This window comes from Coregonus lavaretus, assembly GCF_964263955.1.
Source record: "Coregonus lavaretus genome assembly, contig: HAP1_SCAFFOLD_1189, whole genome shotgun sequence".
Classification (NCBI taxonomy): Eukaryota; Metazoa; Chordata; class Actinopteri; order Salmoniformes; family Salmonidae; genus Coregonus; species Coregonus lavaretus.
The window spans coordinates 105001-126072 of record NW_028165883.1 but is presented as its reverse complement, the minus strand read 5'-3'; the positions used below and the strand labels follow the sequence as shown (position 1 = coordinate 126072).

Here is a 21072-nt window from a genome sequence, read left to right as displayed (position 1 = left end):
CAACCCATGCTCTCCACCATGCTCTCCTCCACACCAGGCACACCTCTTTTTCTCTTTACAGACTGTTGCCACATGCCCAAACTTCTGGCATTTATAACATCTTAATGGCTTCGGTACATAAACCCTAACATAATAACTCATATATCCTATTGTTACCTTATTTGACAGTACCCGGTCCTTAAAATGTAACAGAATAGACGTGCTCTCCACCCCTTGTTGTTTGCAATCTGTGCACATTCACTAGAACACCTCCTCTCAAATGTTCCCTTACCTCTTTAGTGCTAACACTCACAGGCACTCCTGTTATCACCCCTTTACTCCACTGCTTGATCAGTCCAGCTGCTCGAGTCCACCTTACATTTCCCTATTTGCTTCACTCCGATAGCTTTTTCCCTCTGCGCCATGTCCTTACAGCACACCAACAATCTCCCGTATCTTAACACTTTAGCATTAACAACTTCCCCAATCAACTATTTTATCACAGCCGTCAACCTTATCGGACTCATCGCCCCAACTCCCCCTTCCTCCCTAAACTTCATAATCACTTTATGCTCCTCCTCACCTCCATGTTCCTCTCGTGTCTTATCTTGCCCTTCCTCTGCACTTTCTACCTCCGAACTTCCGCTAGCGTTGGAAGCTAGGTTGCTCTCCTCAAACTTCCTTTTCTGCCTCCTCTCTACCTCCGTAGACCTCTCGCTCCCCTTCATTCCCCTACTCCCTTTCTCTCCCGCTTTCTTACTCCCTCCTTTATTTGTACCACTATGTTCCATACTTGCTTCACTATCCTCTCCATCACTATCTCCTACCATCTCTGACCCATTCACAGCACGGCCGTGCCGAACCTCCGCCACACCGAGTAAAGTTTATTTGTTTTTCAACGATTTCAAAAAATCCCTGTCTGTTCGTCCAACAACTTTCTCCCTGCTCTGCGCGTGTCCAAACTTAAAGGGAAAGTTTTTAAAAATTCCTCATGAAAGGCAAGGCGAAGTGAAATTCCTTCAGAATTCCAGAATGGTACAGAATGTTTATAGAACTTTCAAAGCATTTTCTTATTTACAACAACAATGTTCGAAATGATTTGTATGTAAAACTAGTTAGCATTAATAAATGAGCGAGCTTGCTTTCAAATCACCCTCTTTTCAAAGGACAAGTAAGGACACAAGTTACCCCATATTACCTATACATTTCCATGTAATGCTTACAAGCATAACATAACTCATTCGCTTTTACTGTAGATTAAACATTATAATATAATTAATACATTAATTTGCATACACAGAATTCAATGAAAGATAAAATAATTAAAACTACTTTTTGCATCAAGTCCACCCAATATAACCTTTATTGCTTGTTTGTTACTAAGCCGCCAGTGGCCTTGACCTATGGAACAAAATGTCGAATAGGCAAGCACCTGAGAGGGAGAAAACTATGAAAACCAGCATAATTTTAGTGTTCTGTATGCGTTGTCTATGGATCTCATCCTGGGTCCTTTATAGAACATTTAGTCAACAATACAATGATCCCTTATAAGAGAGATGGAAAAATGAGCACAGCAAAACATGTCTTGGATATCAATAAGTCACATTTGAAGTGTGGAAACTGTTAAAAACAAACAATGAGCCTGAGACATATTATACAGCATCTCAACCGAAAAACTGCATTTAGCAAGTTAACATGTTCAACATCTCTTTGAGACAAATCATTAAAAACATCTACATTTTTGACAACATAATGTACCTTAAAAATATGAATTAGCTCTTAGCAATAAATATGTTTGTTAATATGAACAACTTCGCAAAAGGCAAAATGGTGTCCTATAAAAGCGAGACACCTGTCAAATTTCACCATCAAACACAGTTTCGTCGAGTAGACTCTGGCGCTCTGTCTGTCCTAAGCAGTGTAAGCAAATTAGTGTATATGTTCACCTGTGCTGTAGCAATTACTGCACACCATAGCAAACGGTAGCAAAACGTTTTGCACTGAAAACAACTGTTTCTTATTGGACAAATTCAGGTTAGTCCATCCCTGTTGAGACCGTTTGCTTCTGGTTGGTTTGTTTGGTTCCTAGTGAATACCCCCCTGTTCATGTGTTAATTTTGGGGGGCAGGGGGGTGCGAGTATCTTTTCAAAGGAATAACAAAAACACACAAGGAAATTAGAGGTGCACGGATACTATCAATGGTATTCGGTATCGGGCCGATACGGCACTACTTGAACCGGGTATCTGTACATGCTAGCAGATGCAAAGTTCAGATACGTAGCTGACATATTGTGGCGGGTATCTTCACTTTAGCCGAGCTCATGTCCCCTGCGTAGTAGTGATGGGAAGAAAAAAAAATAGATCCCAGTTACACATCGGGATATTCGTTTTTACGATATTGCGATATAATGTTTGCACTAGTCGGCTGTGCCATGGCTGTCCCGTGTAGCTCAGTTGGTAGAGCATGGCGTTTGCAACGCCTGGTTTGTGGGTTCGTTTCACACGGGGGACCAGTATGTTAAAAAAAATGTATGCACTAACTGTAAGTCGCTCTGGATAAGAGCGTCTGCTAAATGACTAAAATGTAATACTCCAGTATTTTTCCTTCTATAGCGTGTTCTCGATCTTCTTTTTAAATGGTGAGCCAATGTATTTTCAGCACTTTAATTTCCGTGATTAAAACTCGTTTTCTCATCGCTCTCTCTTGTCCCTCTAGAGCAGACATACAGTAAGCAATATGTTTGGAACATCAAATCGCAATACATATAGAAGCGTGAAAATCACAATACATATCGTTTCGGCGCCTAAGTATGGTGATAATATCATTATTTTTCATAAGCATTTATGTGTTTTTATATATCATTATTTGTTTACTGTATTTTGTTTGGTTGATTAGGAGGTAGCATTGATTGAACTGGGTTAAAGTTAATGTTATGAAAAATAAATACTTAAATCGGTACTCGCCGGTATCGGCCGATCCTCAAGAGAAAGTACTTGGTACTTGGAATGATCAGCAAGAATTGGTAACAGTGCACCTCTATAGGAAATGTATATTACATAAGATATGTGTCTTCTAAATGAGCTGGTTTTGAGCTGGTGTTGAGATTGAAAAGTCAATGGAGAGGAAGCATAATCAGTCTCTCTCTCCCATCTCTCTTTTAATCTCTCCCTCGTTACTAAAATCCATCGTCCTGGTCTCGGCGTGACAGTATCAGCTGCCTCCTGGGACCACTCAGATGGGGGATGCTGGGCGGTGAGTCCCCCTGTGCCCCAGAGTCCAGTTTGGGTGAGGAGGTGTAGCACGGCCCCATTCGACCCATCTGCAGCCCCCTGACGTCCCTGTGGGCGGGGTCGCTGGGGATGGAGCTGAGGCCTGCCATGCCCATGGGGGGGCTGACCCGGTCCAGCCGGTCCAGGCGGGGGTTGCTTGTGCTGCTGGGGGACTGGGGGTCGGCGCTGAAGTACAGTGTGGTGCTGGACAGGGTGGTGTTAGGGCAGAAGTAGGGCTCGGGGCTTTCCCCATACACCGACTTGCCCTCGGGCGAGCTACGCTTGAAGGAGTCAGACGCCGGCGACTCCAGCGGGCTCTCCATGTCCTCCAGGCTGTCCTTGCTCTCCTCCTCGCCGGGCATCTCGGCTGATGTGGGCTCGTCGCTAGCGCTCTGGAACTCCTCCTTGCAGTCCGAGAGGGGCGCCAGGCCCCCCTTCATTCCCTGCGATTCGGACACCGAGGCCCCGGAGACCCCGTCGCAGCTGCCGCCGCCTGCCGTGGTCGTCCCACCGCCGCCCGTACTCTTGTTACAATAGGACTCGTCCACTTCCAAGATGGCCGCCGCGCCATAGGCGTGGTTAATCTTCCCCACGTCACCGGTTTTTAGTGCCAAGCGAATCAGGAGCCAGTGGTGGTGGCGGCAGGGGCACGAGTTACCCGGCCTGGGACCGCAACTCCCAGGATGCTCCAGGAGGGAGCCGGCCACGCCTGAGAGGGAGAAGCTGCCGTGGTTGTGCAGGGAGGAGGGGGCAGCCTGGGGGAGACTCTTGTCACCACCCCCACCCCCCAGGGAGTAGGAAGATTCGCCCTGCTCCAGGCCTTCTAGGCAGGTGGAGCCCATGTGGTGGTTGCGGTGGCCCAGGCCCTGGCCCTGGCCCTGGCCTTGGCCTTGGGCGATCTCGGTGGACTTGGGGTGGAGGAAGCGGTAGTACAGGACCAAAGAGGTGGTGCCTGGAGTAGGGAGAAAAAAGAGAAGGGGAGACTTAGAAACACGCACAGTGTAGTACAGGGTGTTTAAATGGTTAATAATGTACAATGATGACCAAAATTAAAGCATTCACTAAAGGTTAGGGCAGTTAAGTGATCGGATTGAAAGTCCCCTATGGGAAACAGTCAAAGTTGGTTGTGTCTGAAGCTTGACATGGTGCTTTAAAGGTCCTATGCAGCCATTTTTATCTCAATATCAAATCATTTCTGGGTAACAATTAAGTACCTTAATGTGATTGTTTTCAATTAAAATGGTCAAAAAGAAACAAAAATAGCTTCTTAGCGAGGAGCAATTTATCAAGCAAGAATTTTGCTAGGACTGTCTGGGAGTGGTCTGAGTGGGGAGGGGAAAACTGAAAACTAGCTGTTATTGGCAGAGAAGTTTGGAACTCTTTCGTATTGGTCTATTAACTAATTTAACGCCTGGTGATGTCATAATGGAAGGCCAAAACTCCATCCCACCAAAACAGGCTTTTCAAACAGCTCTTACACTAAAAGGGCATTATCATTATTTTCACAGTATTATTCCAAACTCACAGTTTGGAAATATATATAAAACACAGGAAAATCATGTTTTTTGATCTCACTGGTCAAAACAACATAGCATTTATACTCTGGCGTAATGTCTGTAGATTGTCGTTTTCCATGTCGCAGAACTTTGAGACTTGCCCCGAAGCTACTCCTGCGTTGTCTGTGTGCTTAGGGTCTTTGTCCTGTTGGAAGGTGAACCTTCACCCCAGTCTGAGGTCCTGAGCACTCTGGAGCAGGTTTTCATCAAGGATCTCTCTGTACTTTGCTCCGTTCATCTTTGCCTCATGATTAGTTTTACACTTAAGACATGACTCTGCCGTTGTGCTGTAGAATGTGTGAATTTAGTCTATTATATAATACATTAGTTTATACTAGATTAAGCGTACATTTTTGTTAACTGTAATGTAGTTAGTTATGCTCCAACTTTCCCTCCATCTTGTGCAAACATCAGTTCTTTTTAAGTCTTGGTTCCAATCGTTTTTTTTCTTCACTATAGTGTTTCAAAGAGATTGTCAGTTGGATATGCTCTCTGCAATTTTTTTAAAATATATTACCTATCATATGAATATCCTTTTCTGACTCAAATAAGATTCCCTCAAGGTTGCTCTGATGTCCAAAAGATTTCAAATATAAATTTGATGGTGTAACTTTTAAGTTGCATATATTTGAAAAATTACTTTTTCATTCTGTCATGGAAATAAATGTATTTCCTGTTACCAAGACATTAACGTTTTCTATGCCTTTAGTTTTCCATGTGGACCAATTTATTGGTGAATTCTGAAAAGCTATCCAAGGATTGTTCAATAAGGAAGTGATACTGGTTCTCGTAGAATACGTTACATTATCTTCCATATTGTTATAGTGTTCTTAACTGTGAAGTTGTTAATGTTCTTAGCATTTTCCTTTGAAAATAGACACGTACAAAGATTCTGGGGATGAGCATGCGCTTGAGAAATTGAACTTTATTCCATTACTCAACAATATGAAAGCAGATATATTTATATGGAATAATCTTCCCATAAATCTTACAGGCAGAATAAACCTTGTTTGTATCTATTTTCAGTAATACCAATTATTCCACCGAAGACATTCTTTAAAAAAGTTTACTTGGTCATAACAGACTTTATATGGGCAAATAAAATATATAGAATAAAAACGAAAGTTTTACAACTTCCTAAGTCTGAGGGTGGTTTTAACCTTCCAGACTTGGAATTCTATCAACTCGCTACCAAGGCTTTTACTTGCGACATATACAGTGGGGAGAACAAGTATTTGATACACTGCCGATTTTGCAGGTTTTCCTACTTACAAAGCATGTAGAGGTCTGTCATTTTTATCATAGGTACACTTCAACTGTGAGAGATGGAATCTAAAACAAAAATCCAGAAAATCACATTGTATGATTTTTAAGTAATTAATTTGCATTTTATTGCATGACATAAGTATTTGATACATCAGAAAAGCAGAACTTAATATTTGGTACAGAAACCTTTGTTTGCAATTACAGAGATCATACGTTTCCTGTAGGTCTTGACCAGGTTTGCACACACTGCAGAAGGGATTTTGGCCCACTCCTCCATACAGACATTCTCCAGATCCTTCAGGTTTCGGGGCTGTCGCTGGGCAATACGGACATTCAGCTCCCTCCAAAGATTTTCTATTGGGTTCAGGTCTGGACACTGGCTAGGCCACTAGAGGACCTTGAGATGCTTCTTACGGAGCCACTCCTTAGTTGCCCTGGCTGTGTGTTTCGGGTCGTTGTCATGCTGGAAGACCCAGCCACGACCCATCTTCAATGCTCTTACTGAGGGAAGGAGGTTGTTGGCCAAGATCTCGCGATACATGGCCCCATCCATCCTCCCCTCAATACGGTGCAGTCGTCCTGTCCCCTTTGCAGAAAAGCATCCCCAAAGAATGATGTTTCCACCTCCATGCTTCACGGTTGGGATGGTGTTCTTGGGGTTGTACTCATCCTTCTTCTTCCTCCAAACACGGCGAGTGGAGTTTAGACCAAAAAGCTCAATTTTTGTCTCATCAGACCACATGACCTTCTCCCATTCCTCCTCTGGATCATCCAGATGGTCATTGGCAAACTTCAGACAGGCCTGGACATGCGCTGGCTTGAGCAGGGGGACCTTGCGTGCGCTGCAGGATTTTAATCCATGACGGCGTAGTGTGTTACTAATGGTTTTCTTTGAGACTGTGGTCCCAGCTCTCTTCAGGTCATTGACCAGGTCCTGCCGTGTAGTTCTGGGCTGATCCCTCACCTTCCTCATGATCATTGATGCCCCACGAGGTGAGATCTTGCATGGAGCCCCAGACCGAGGGTGATTGACCGTCATCTTGAACTTCTTCCATTTTCTAATAATTGCGCCAACAGTTGTTGCCTTCTCACCAAGCTGCTTGCTTATTGTCCTGTAGCCCATCCCAGCCTTGTGCAGGTCTACCATTTTATCCCTGATGTCCTTACACAGCTCTCTGGTCTTGGCCATTGTGGAGAGGTTGGAGTCTGTTTGATTGAGTGTGTGGACAGGTCTCTTTTACACAGGTAACAAGTTCAAACAGGTGCAGTTAATACAGGTAATGAGTGGAGAACAGGAGGGCTTCTTAAAGAAAAAGTAACAGGTCTGTGAGAGACTGAATTCTTACTGGTTGGTAGGTGATCAAATACTTATGTCATGCAATAAAATGCAAATTAATTACTTAAAAATCATACAATGTGATTTTCTGGATTTTTGTTTTAGATTCCGTCTCTCACAGTTGAAGTGTACCTATGATAAAAATTACAGACCTCTATATGCTTTGTAAGTAAGGAAAACCTGCAAAATCGGCAGTGTATCAAATACTTGTTCTCCCCACTGTAGTTAAATGCACTAAAGAGGAACAATGGGTACATATCGTTTTTTGTTTTGGAAACATTTGGAAAGTTTACCGACAAATTTGCTGTTCCCATCAGGCCTGTAGTGACATGTTTTAAGTAACATCAGATGGGTACAGTGTGGTATCCCTCAGGGCAGTTGTCGCGGGCCGTTACTCTTCTCTATTTTTACACATTATTTGCCACTTGTCTTAAAATAACCTAAAATGACTATGTATGCTGATGATTGCACACTCTACACATCAGCACCTACAGCCAGTATATATCCCTTACAACCATGAACATGACTAAATCTGTGATATTTGAGGTTTCTCTGGTAGTAGAAATTTGCCCTAAATGAAATCTAAATTGGAATATAAGAAGTAGGCCTACTTGTTTCCTTTTAACACGTAATAGGTTTAACTTTAGCTTTGTAATAGCTCTTTTTAACATTCTCTTTGTTCTGTGCACACACCTCAGGCATAACATGGGGCTTAAAACTAAATTCTACATTAGAAGAGGGAGAATCCAAAGATTGACTCACCAAGCAGGAAGCTGCACAGCACGGCGGTAGGGAGGGTTATGCTATCCCATGATTTCTCACTGAGGAAGTCTGACGCGGCCACTAGTAGGGTGGCATTCTCCAGTAGCATGGCCTATAGGAGAAGAGGTCATACGAGAGGTCAGGAGAGTGAACGAATAGGCCCGCCCCAAAACAAATATACAACTCATCACAATGACAACGAGCCCAGGAGATTCAAACTGAACTCAATCAGAACGTTCCTAAGCTGCACACTCAATTCAATTAAACCGATCTTTATTGTCCCTGAAGGGCAGTCCTCGTCCTCCTCGTCATCATACGTACCACGTAGAAGCAGGAAATTGAAACAGAACTAAATCTGAACTAATATCTTTATTGTCCCCAAAGGGCAATTCAGTTGCAGCGTACCGAATTTCCCCTCTATCGAATTTCATCTCTCTCTCTCGCTCTCAATTTCTCTCGTACGTACCAGGTAGAAGCCGGCCATGCGGAAGTGCGAGGGGCCGTCTTTGACATTGAGGAAGAGGAAGATGTGGACCAATCCCAGCACGGCGTTGAACAGCCGCCAGCGCCACGGGCCGGTGCAGATATCGGGTTGCTGGGCGACCAGCCAGAAAGACGCTGTGAGCCAGTGGAAGCCTGGAGGTCAACGTAAAAATAGATAGCTAGCTGAGAGTGAATTAGACAGCAGAGCACTACTGTGGTGGGAATACAGAGTGTGTGTGTGTTTGTGAGACAGAGAGAGAGAGAGAGAGAGAGAGAGAGAGAGAGAGAGGGTGCGTGCGTGTGCGTGTGTGTGCATGCGTATGTGACAGAGAGAGTGACAGGGTTGTGTGTGTGTGTGTGTGTGTGTGTGTGTGTGTGTGTGTGTGTGTGTGTGTGTGTGTGTGTATGCACATGCGCTCAGCAGGACCAGAGGGAACAGAGACAGAGGTAAGAGGTATTGTGCATCGTCATGCAGGGGGACACTGGTTGCCAAGAAACTAGCTTTGAAGGACGATATGTGTTGTGAAGATGCCTTTTATTGATTTGACTGAATATATTCATATTCTAACCTGAGGCTTTGTACGTTAAGTCAAATCACTTTATTCTAAATGACCATTTTGATTGGTTGTGCTGTCAGATGACTGTGAAGGATCTCAAATCTGCATTGATGCATTATTTACTACAATCAAGTTCTCTGAGTAAATACTGATGCTCAAGGAGTTATAACACCGTTCCTCTCTCTCTCTCTCTCTCTCTCTCTCTCTCTCTCTCTCTCTCTCTCTTCTCTCTCTCTCTCTCTCTCTCTCTCTCTCTCTCTCTCTCCTCTCTCTCTCTCTCTCTCTCTCTCTCTCTTCTCTCTCTCTCTCTCTCTCTCTCTCTCTCTCTCTCTCTCTCTCTCTCTCTCTCTCTCTCTCTCTCTCTCTCTCTCTCTCTCTCTCTCCTCTCTCTCTCTCTCTCTCTCTCTCTCTCTCTCTCTCTCTCTCTCTCTCTCTCTCTCTCTCTCTCTCACCTGCCACGCCGCAGACCCACCAGTGGAAGTAGCGGGCGAAGGACATGAGGCTGGCCACCCGGGCGCCCAGCATGCCGGCCCTCCACAGCAGCTGGCACAGCAGGGCGGCCGGGGGCATGGCCAGGTGTCCCGGGCGTATCAGGCAGCACGCCCGGCTGAACAGCACCAGCGCCCAGGACAGCGACAGCAGGCACAGGCCGGCGCATGCCGCCACTGTGGAGGGGGATGAGTGGGGAGAGGGTGAGAGGGAAGTATGGGTGAGAGGGAAGTATGGGGGGGAGGGAAGTATGGGGGGGAGGGAAGTATGGGGGGGAGGGAGTGGGGGAGAGGGCCAGAGAAAGGGAGTGGGGGAGAGGGCCAGAGAGAGAAATGAACAGATCATTTTTACAGGATTTTTTTCCCCTTCCTATTTCTCAAGTGTCCGACTATAACCGGCTATCATTTAAATTCTCAACAAGGTTCCCATTCTGATTATAGATGTCTATAGTCCCAGATGAGCTGGCATGATCTGATGGATAGTACAGTTTGATCTGATGGATAATACAGTTTCATCTGATGGATAGTACAGTTTGATCTGATGGATAATACAGTTTGATCTGATGGATAATACAGTTTGATCTGATGGATAATACAGTTTGATCTGATGGATAGTACAGTTTGATCTGATGGATAGTACAGTTTGATCTGATGGATAATACAGTTTGATCTGATGGATAATACAGTTTGATCTGATGGATAGTACAGTTTGATCTGATGGATAGTACAGTTTGATCTGATGGATAATACAGTTTGATCTGATGGATAATACAGTTTGATCTGATGGATAGTACAGTTTGATCTGATGGATAGTACAGTTTGATCTGATGGATAATACAGTTTGATCTGATGGATAATACAGTTTGATCTGATGGATAGTACAGTTTGATCTGATGGATAGTACAGTTTGATCTGATGGATAATACAGTTTGATCTGATGGATAGTACAGTTTGATCTGATGGATAGTACAGTTTGATCTGATGGATAGTACAGTTTGATCTGATGGATAATACAGTTTGATCTGATGGATAATACAGTTTGATCTGATGGATAATACAGTTTGATCTGATGGATAGTACAGTTTGATCTGATGGATAATACAGTTTGATCTAATGGATAGTACAGTTTGATCTGATGGATAATACAGTTTGATCTGATGGATAGTACAGTTTGATCTGATGGATAGTACAGTTTGATCTGATGGATAGTACAGTTTGATCTGATGGATAATACAGTTTGATCTGATGGATAATACAGTTTGATCTGATGGATAATACAGTTTGATCTGATGGATAGTACAGTTTGATCTGATGGATAATACAGTTTGATCTAATGGATAGTACAGTTTGATCTGATGGATAATACAGTTTGATCTGATGGATAGTACAGTTTGATCTGATGGATAATACAGTTTGATCTAATGGATAGTACAGTTTGATCTGATGGATAATACAGTTTGATCTGATGGATAGTACAGTTTGATCTGATGGATAATACAGTTTGATCTAATGGATAGTACAGTTTGATCTGATGGATAATACAGTTTGATCTGATGGATAGTACAGTTTGATCTGATGGATAGTACAGTTTGATCTGATGGATAGTACAGTTTGATCTGATGGATAATACAGTTTGATCTGATGGATAATACAGTTTGATCTGATGGATAATACAGTTTGATCTGATGGATAGTACAGTTTGATCTGATGGATAATACAGTTTGATCTAATGGATAGTACAGTTTGATCTGATGGATAATACAGTTTGATCTGATGGATAGTACAGTTTGATCTGATGGATAATACAGTTTGATCTAATGGATAGTACAGTTTGATCTGATGGATAATACAGTTTGATCTGATGGATAGTACAGTTTGATCTGATGGATAATACAGTTTGATCTGATGGATAGTACAGTTTGATCTGATGGATAATACAGTTTGATCTGATGGATAATACAGTTTGATCTGATGGATAGTACAGTTTGATCTGATGGATAATACAGTTTGATCTAATGGATAGTACAGTTTGATCTGATGGATAATACAGTTTGATCTGATGGATAGTACAGTTTGATCTGATGGATAATACAGTTTGATCTGATGGATAGTACAGTTTGATCTGATGGATAATACAGTTTGATCTGATGGATAGTACAGTTTGATCTGATGGATAGTACAGTTTGATCTGATGGATAATACAGTTTGATCTGATGGATAATACAGTTTGATCTGATGGATAGTACAGTTTGATCTGATGGATAGTACAGTTTGATCTGATGGATAATACAGTTTGATCTGATGGATAATACAGTTTGATCTGATGGATAGTACAGTTTGATCTGATGGATAATACAGTTTGATCTGATGGATAGTACAGTTTGATCTGATGGAAATACAATTTGATCTGATGGATAGTACAGTTTCCTGTGATTTCAATGAATATTCCAAACTGTTTGGGAATCCTCAGTTCTTTAGGATATGACTGTATATTTAGGCAACAAAATGACATATTTAAAAACTAAGGCTGTCAGAGTTAATCAGTTAACTCGAGTGAACTTTTTAAATTTTTTACTGCGCTCATTTTATTGGGATTAATCGCATTGTCCGAAAGCAGGGGCGCAACTTTCATTGGGGACGGGGACGGGGGGGGGGGGTCACGACCCCCCCACATTCTGAAATTGCATTTTTGTCATTGTTTTATCATTGCACTGTGATACCAGTTTTATGATTGCATTGTTATACAAAAGAAGGCATTGTTGTGCTTTAGGACCATGCGGATGCCTCAGAGCGGTCGGGTAGGCTGTTTGGAGGTTTCAGCCGGCTGGATTTAGGACCGCCGGGACACCACAGAGTGGGCTGACAGGCTGTGTGAAGGCAAAGCTTCTGAAAGGCTGGCTGGACCGGCACGGGAGAGTTTAACAGAGGCAGCGCTGTTAGTGTGTATGTGTTGCGCTCTTTCTCCAAGTTGTAAAAGCAAACAGAGCAGAAACTGGCTACTCTTTAGTTGGCTGATGTAGTTTTTTCAGTGCAATGTGAGTTTATATTAAAGTCAGTAAAGCAATGTAACGTTATTGATCTGTCAGTTTCCCTAGCTTATTCCCTACTTTTCACACTGACATAGTAATAAACAGCTCAAAGTCTTTTTTTTAAGGTGTCTGTGACCAACAGATACATATCTGTATTCCCAGTCATGTGAAATCCATAGATTAGGACTAATGAATTTATTTCAATTGACTGATTTCCTTATATGAACTGTAACTCAGTAAAATCTTTGAAATTGTTGCATGTTGCGTTTATATTTGTGTTCAGTGTAGTAATTAATAACATATGACTTAGGTTATATGTTTGCTTCTTTGTAATTCATTGCCTGGGTACAGTGGTGTCTTACCCGGGGAGTCGAGTTCCACGTCAGTGACGGCCAGGACGTAGGTCTGCAGCAGGGTCTGAGGGAGGGTGAGGACCAGGGCCTCCAACAGGCGGAGGGCAGACACATCAGCCTGCTGCATCACAGCCGCCCCCAGCTCCCCCACAGTACCCTGCATGTCCCATACAGACACCATGCAGTCCCACAACCTGCCAGAGGGGGGAGACAAAGACCAACGACTGTGAGACAGAGCTGGTGAGATGGGGAAGCACTAGAGAGACTGGGTTATGTACGAAGGTGGATGATGCGATGTACTGTGTGTTGGTGGGATCGTGTGAGCAATTCTGCAATGTGGATATAATGTAGAATTATTGCTGTATCTAATTCAGATTAGATACACAGAAAATGCTAAGATTTCAGGTTTAATGATGGAAGCCTCTCAAGGTAACCTCTAATGTCCATCACTTCCGGTATAGTACTAGAGGACAAATAGGATAAGAGACCGTATTCATCCAACTAAGGATATCAATGGCTGGTTTCTAAATTATTTTTACTCTGAATTACTGAGCTGAAAGCAACTTCTCAGTCAAAATCTAATTCTGAGGCACATTCTCTTGTTGTCTGAGTCAGGGTGGTATTCATTATGGCACAGTGGAACAAAACGTTCGAAAACATTTTGCCACAGAAAACAAATGCGAGCATTTCTAATTGGACAAGTTCAGATACTACCTCCACATTTCAATCTGTTTTTGTGCCTATTGAACACACCCAGGTGAGGCCATTGTTTCGGGTGGGCTCACCTTTGGAAGATTCCCAGTTGCAACACGTGTGTGAGGGTCAGGAACCAATAGTGGTCTTCCCCATCTTCATGGTACCACCTGAGACTCAACACCTGGACCAGTATCCCTGGCAACAGGAGGGCGAGGGTCAACCCCGCCCACTGCGTTTCCTCATTCCATAGGTAGAATCCTATGCAGTAGATCACTGTATCGAACACAGACAGACAGACACACACACACACACACACACACAGAGGGAAGAAATAGATACATTATAATACATTTGTAACAGTATAATAGTGTATCAGTGCACTGAAGTACTAAGGTCTATTTACCTACCTACATACAGAATATTTTAGATTACATTCTAATCACAACAATGTTTTCTTTTGTTTACATTCTGTACTGTCTATGGTGGGAGTGAATGGTGATACATTCCATTGCACACAAAGCCATCTACATGAATCAGTTAGTGAGTAGGTGGATGGATGGATGAATTAATGGTATATTTGGAAACAATCCCCTTGCCCGGACTCCTGGTTTCACAATAAAAACTGGCATGTAAATGCGATATCAAATTCATTGATACTCATTAATGAATGAATTGCTATTTAAAGTGTATGCCTCTTGACCACAAACTTGGCTGGAGGAGAGAAGTGCTCGTTGGCTAGATATTGATTATTTCTGTCATATCCCTCTGGACTGGCTGTCTCCGTTGGTGGGGCCCTCGGGAGGCTCAGGCACAGCAGTATTTTTATCCGGTTGAAATCCATCCCTGCCAAGGCCAAAGTCACATCGCGCGCAGTCAGAAGCCATCCCTGCCAAGGCCAAAGTCACATCGCGTGCAGTCAGAAGCCATCCCTGCCAAGGCCAAAGTCACATCACGCGCAGTCAGAAGCCATCCCTGCCAAGGCCAAAGTCACATCGCGCGCAGTCAGAAGCCATCCCTGCCAAGGCCAAAGTCACATTGCCCGCAGTCAGAAGCCATCCCTGCCAAGGCCAAAGTCATATCGCGCGCAGTCAGAAGCCATCCCTGCCAAGGCCAAAGTCGCATCGCGCGCAGTCAGAATCCATCCCTGCCAAGGCCAAAGTCACATCGCGCACAGTCAGAAGCCATCCCTGCCAAGGCCAAAGTCGCATCGCGCGCAGTCAGAAGCCATCCCTGCCAAGGCCAAAGTCGCATCGCGCACAGTCAGAATCCATCCCTGCCAAGGCCAAAGTCGCATCGCGCGCAGTAAGAAGCCATCCCTGCCAAGGCCAAAGTCACATCGCGTGCAGTCAGAATCCATCCCTGCCAAGGCCAAAGTCACATCGCGCGCAGTCAGAAGCCATCCCTGCCAAGGCCAAAGTCACATCGTGCGCAGTCAGAATCCATCCCTGCCAAGGCCAAAGTCAAATCGCGCGCAGTCAGAATCCATCCCTGCCAAGGCCAAAGTCGCATCGCGCGCAGTCAGAATCCATCCCTGCCAAGGCCAAAGTCACATCGCGCACAGTCAGAAGCCATCCCTGCCAAGGCCAAAGTCGCATCGCGCGCAGTCAGAAGCCATCCCTGCCAAGGCCAAAGTCGCATCGCGCACAGTCAGAATCCATCCCTGCCAAGGCCAAAGTCGCATCGCGCGCAGTAAGAAGCCATCCCTGCCAAGGCCAAAGTCACATCGCGTGCAGTCAGAATCCATCCCTGCCAAGGCCAAAGTCACATCGCGCGCAGTCAGAAGCCATCCCTGCCAAGGCCAAAGTCACATCGTGCGCAGTCAGAATCCATCCCTGCCAAGGCCAAAGTCAAATCGCGCGCAGTCAGAATCCATCCCTGCCAAGGCCAAAGTCACATCGCGCGCAGTCAGAAGCCATCCCTGCCAAGGCCAAAGTCACATCGCGCGCAGTCAGAAGCCATCCCTGCCAAGGCCAAAGTCGCATTGCGCGCAGTCAGAAGCCATCCCTGCCAAGGCCAAAGTCACATCACGCGCAGTCAGAAGCCATCCCTGCCAAGGCCAAAGTCACATCGCGCGCAGTCAGAAGCCATCCTTGCCAAGGCCAAAGTCGCATCGCGCGCAGTCAGTCACCTTTGCCGGAGCTCTTGTCATTGATCTGCTTACTCAGGGCTTCTCACACAAGGATGCACAGCAGCCATTTCCAGAAGAACGGCATGGAGGGGACCTCACCTGCTTGTGTGCCCTTCGACTGACATACAAAATCAAACATCACCAAATGTATTTATCTTATTATCGGTATGATTTGCGCCATGCAAGTTGAGTGGATGTAGCCAGAAATAGAAACAAGATAGGACTGTGAGTGAAAGTAGCTAAATTGGGTTTGCGAAACCACAGTCAAAAGCTGTCACGGATGACCATAGCTTGGCATCATCCCAATTCAGTGCATGTAGCTATCGTACATTTTGAGAAGGCACACTCGGTAGAAAGGCTAGCCTACAACCCTTTAAAGCCTGATGTGACATATATATCACAGTGTCTTTAAACACATGGTAAAGTGTCTGTACACGATCAATACATAAAAGGAAACCACTATCTTCATGAAGAGATCCTTATAAACACTTTTAGCACCACTGGTGGCGATCTTTGTAATTACAAATGAAATCAATTTATATTTCTCACATGCTTCTTAAACAACAGTTGGACTAACAGTGATATGCTTACTTACGGCCTCTTCCCAACAATGCAGAAAGAAAAACATTGAAATAATAGAAAAACAATAAAACAAGGAATAAATACACAATGAGTAATGATAACTTGGCTATATACAAGGGGTACCAGTACCGAGTCGATGTGCAAGGGTATGAGGTAATTAAGGTAGATATGTACATATAGGTAAGGATAAAGTGAATAGGCAACAGGATAGATAATAAACAGTAGCAGCAGCCTGTATGATGAGTCAAAAGAGTTAGTGCAAAAAGGGTCAATGCAGATACTGTAGTTAAATAGTTAACCTATAGCTATCCGGACAAACTAAATTATTTAGCAGTCTTATGGCTTGGGGTAGAAGCTGTTCAGGGTCCTGTTGGTTCCAGACTTGGTGCATCAGAACCGCTTGCCATGCGGTAGCAGAGAGAACAGTATATGACTTGGGTGGCTGGAGTCTTTGACAATTTTTAGGGCCTTCCTCTGACACCGCCTGGTATAGAGGTCCTGGATGGCAGGGATCTCGGCCCCAGTGATGTACTGGGCCGTGCGCACTACCATCTCTAGCGCCTTGCGATTGGATGCCAAGCAGTTACCATACCAAGCGGTGATGCAGCCAGTCAAAATGCTCTCAATGGTGCAGTTATATAACTTTGAGGATTTGAGGGCCCATGCCGAATCTTTTCAGCCTCCGACTGTGTTGGAATGTGTGGACCATGATAAGTCCTTAGTGATTTGGACACTGAGGAACTGGAAGCTCTAGGCCCGCTCCACTATAGACCTGTCGATGTGGATGGGGGCGTGCTCGGCCCTCCGTTTCCTGTAGTCCACGATCAGCTCCTTTGTCTTGCTGATGTTGAGGTAGAGGTTGTTGTCCTGGCACCACAATGCCAGGTCACTGACCTCCTCCCTATAGGCTGTCTCATCGTCATCGGTGATCAGGCCAACCACCGTCGTGTTTTCAGCAAACTTAATGATGGTGTTGGAGTCGTGCCCGGCCATGCAGTTGTAGGTGAACATGGAGTACAGGAGGGGAATAAGCACGCACCCCTGAGGGGCCCCCGTGTTGAGGGTCAGCATTGTGGATGTGTTGTTGCCTACCCTCACCACCTGGGGGGCAGCCGGTCAGGAAGTCCAGGATCCATTTGTAGAGGAAGGTGTTCAGTCTCAGGGTCCTGAGCTTAGTGATGAGCTTGGAGGGCACTATGGTGTTGAACGCTGAGCTATAGTCAATGAACAGCATTCTCACGTAGGTGTTCATCCAGGTGGGAAAGGGCAGTGTGGAGTGCAATAGAGAATGCGTCATCTGTGGATCTGTTGGGGCAGTATGTGAATTGGAGTGGGTCCAGGGTGTCTGGGATGATGGTGTTGATGTGAGCCATGACCAGCCTTTCAAAGCATTTCATGCTACGGGGCGATAGTAATTTAGACAGGTTACCTTGGTGTTCTTGGACACAGAGACTATGGTGGTCTGCTTGATACATGTAGGTATTACAGACTGGGTGATGGAGGTGGTTGTAAATGTCAGTGAAGACACTTGTCAGCTGGTCAGTGCATGCTCTGAGTACACGTCCTGGTAATCTGTCTGGCCCTGCAGCTTTGTGAATGCTAACCTGTTTAAAGGTCTTACATCGGCTACGGAGAGCGAGATCACACAGTCGTCCAGAACAGCTGGTGCTCTCATGCATGGTTCAGTGTTGCTTGCCTTGAAGCGAGCATAGAAGGAATTTAGCTCATCTGGTAGGCTCACATCACTGGGCAGCTCGCGGCTGGGTTTCCCTTTGTAATCTGTGATAGTTTGAAAGCCCGGCCACATCCGACGAGCGTCAGAGCCGGCGTAGTAGGATTCGATCTTAGTCCTGTATTGACTGTTTGATGGCTCATCGGAGGTCGTAGCGGGATTTCTTATAAGTGTCCGGATTAGTGTCCCACTCCTTGAAAGCGGCAGCTCTATCCTTTAGCTCAGTGTGGATTTTGCTTGTAATCCATGGCTTCTGGTTGGGATATGTACATACGGTCACTTTGGGGAAGACGTTGTTGATGCCCTTTTATTTTTTACCCACTTTTTCTCCCAACTTTCGTGATATCCAATTGCGATTCAATTACGATCTTGTCTCATCGCTGCAAGGTCGAGTCATGCGTCCTCCGAAACATGACCCGCCAAACCGCGCTCCTTAACACCCGCCAGCTTAACCCGGAAGCCAGCCGCACCAATGTGTTGGAGGAAAACCTTCCCTGGGCCAATTGTGCGCCGCTATATGGGACTCCCGGTCGCGGCCGGTTGTGACACAGCCTGGGAACGAACCCGGGTCTGTAGTGATGCCTCAAGCACTGCGATGCAGTGCCTTAGACTGTTGCGCCACTCGGAAGGCCATCGATGCACTTATTAATGAAACCGGTGACTGATGTGGTAAACTCCTCAATGTTATCAGATGATTCCCAGAACATATTCCAATCTGTGCGAGCGAAACAGTCCTGTAGCTTAGCATCCGCTTCATCGGACCACTTCCGTATTGAGCGCATCACTGGTACTTCCTGTTTGAGTTTTTGCTTGTAAGCAGGAATCAGGAGGATAGAGTTATGGTCAGATTTATCAAATGGAGGGCGAGGGTAAGCTTTGTATGCATTTCTGTATGTGGAGTAAAGGTGATCTAGAGTTTTTTTGCCTCTAGTTGCACAGTTTCCCTGCATTAAAATCACCGGCCACTAGGAGTGCCACCTCTGGATGTGCATTTTCTTGTTTTCTTATGGCCTTATACGGCTCGTTGAGTACGGTGTTAGTGCCAGCATTGGTTTGTGGTGGTAAATATACAGCTACAAAAAATATAAATGAAAACTCTGTTGGTAAATAGTATGGTCTACACTACCGGACATTGGTGCAGAAAATCACCAACCTGTAAAAACTGAAGTTCTGCTCCTCCGAAATAATCTCGTACATTGCCAAAGAGGTGAGTTTCTGAAAATCAGTGCATGCAAAATGCTCATAAGATGTCCAGAGACACCGAGTACATTTTGAAAGTATAGTCACTTGACACGTACAGTATATGCGACACAGGGCATTAAGTAATGCAAACCACACATTTTATAATGCATTGTCAATGGGCTAATTCAAATATATGTAATTCTTTCTTCTCCAGAAATGTTATTTGAAGGTCTCCTGAGGCTGTCCTAATCACTGCTTAATTTTGATGCAAGGAACTGGGTCCGGGTATCTAAGGGTTAAAAGACCACAATGAAACAATACACAGCAAGGTTACCGGGTCACGCCACATTCATATTATGTACTTACACTAACTAGTGATGCTGAACTGTACTGGAATTAGCGCGCGATAGACTGTAGCTAAATACGCATTCCGTGAAGCCCATAATGCTATATTTGGCCGACAAAAACCAAGAGCTCTACCAATGCATATAACTCAGTGAAGGTCACTAAAGCGGTCCAAGGTTTGTTTGAACATGCTGTGAATGTTTATTTGAAGAATATAACAAAAGTTAGTGGCTAGTATTCGGTGTCCACTTACGCGCGGTTCTTTCGGCCAGTATAACCAGCCCCGACACACCGAAAAGGATAGCCTGGCACCATGCTATCCAACACCCGCTCCGAGCCGCGGAGGGCATCACACGGGCAACGGGCCCAGCGTTAATCATGATACGGAGACGTGCGCGCCGCGAGAACCAACCGAGGACATTATTATTGTCATCCTTCTCCCTCTGTGGATCCGTTACGTTCTAGTTCTGATGGCTGGCTCGTGTCAAACAATTTCTGACGTCACTGTGCGGTGTTTAAAGAGGTAGTACACAGTACAGTAGATACTGTACAAACTCCCAACGGTCACATTGACGGTGACACTTTTTCGTCACCTCTTCTTCGATCATAAGTGGCTATCCTGGTTTACAATCCTCAGTATCACAAAAATGTAGATATAATACAATATAAATAAAACACCTATTGGCTAGTCCTAGAAAACCATACATGCCACTCATTTCACTACCACCTCCAAGGGGAGATGATAATGATTAGGAACAGAGTGGGTGGGTCACACACAGTGACGACCTGTCATTCTGTTTTGAGCCCCACATTTCTAGCTAAAAACAGGTGGGCATTAATCAGTTTGCAAACAATGTAAAAAAAATAATAATATGTCATTGAGTTAATAAAGCCGCATACTAACATGGTCTCTTTTTTGTTTTCTTGAGTAAGGCAGCTCCAAAATGTGGGGACGGTGGGGATGGTGTTCTTGGGGTCATAGGCAGCATTCCTTCTCCTCCAAACACGGCGAGTTGAGTTGATGCCAAAGAGCTCGATTTTGGTCTCATCTGACCACAACACTTTCACCCAGTTCTCCTCTGAATCATTCAGATGTTCATTGGCAAACTTCAGACTGTGCTTTCTTGAGCAGGGGGACCTTGCAGGCGCTGCAGGATTTCAGTCCTTCATGGCGTAGTGTGTTACCAATTGTTTTCTTGGTGACTATGGTCCCAGCTGCCTTGAGATCATTGACAAGATCCTCCCGTTTAGTTCTGGGCTGATTCCTCACCGTTCTCATGATCATTGCAACTCCACGAGGTGAGATCTTGCATGGAGCCCCAGGCCG

General features: G+C 44.8%; 1 protein-coding gene across 1 annotated transcript; it reads right to left on the bottom strand.

The window, feature by feature from the left end:
* Positions 1-3156: 3156 nt before the first annotated feature.
* On the bottom strand, positions 3157-20125 carry LOC311115333 (XK-related protein 5-like; the record flags this gene model as incomplete). The annotated part of the gene is made up of 7 exons (XM_084190526.1): positions 3157-4202; positions 8171-8282; positions 8637-8806; positions 9663-9875; positions 13090-13274; positions 13866-14049; positions 19999-20125. 7 exons carry the CDS (start codon positions 20123-20125, stop codon positions 3157-3159), a joined length of 2037 nt encoding a protein of 678 aa, XP_084046652.1.
* Positions 20126-21072: the final 947 nt, after the last annotated feature.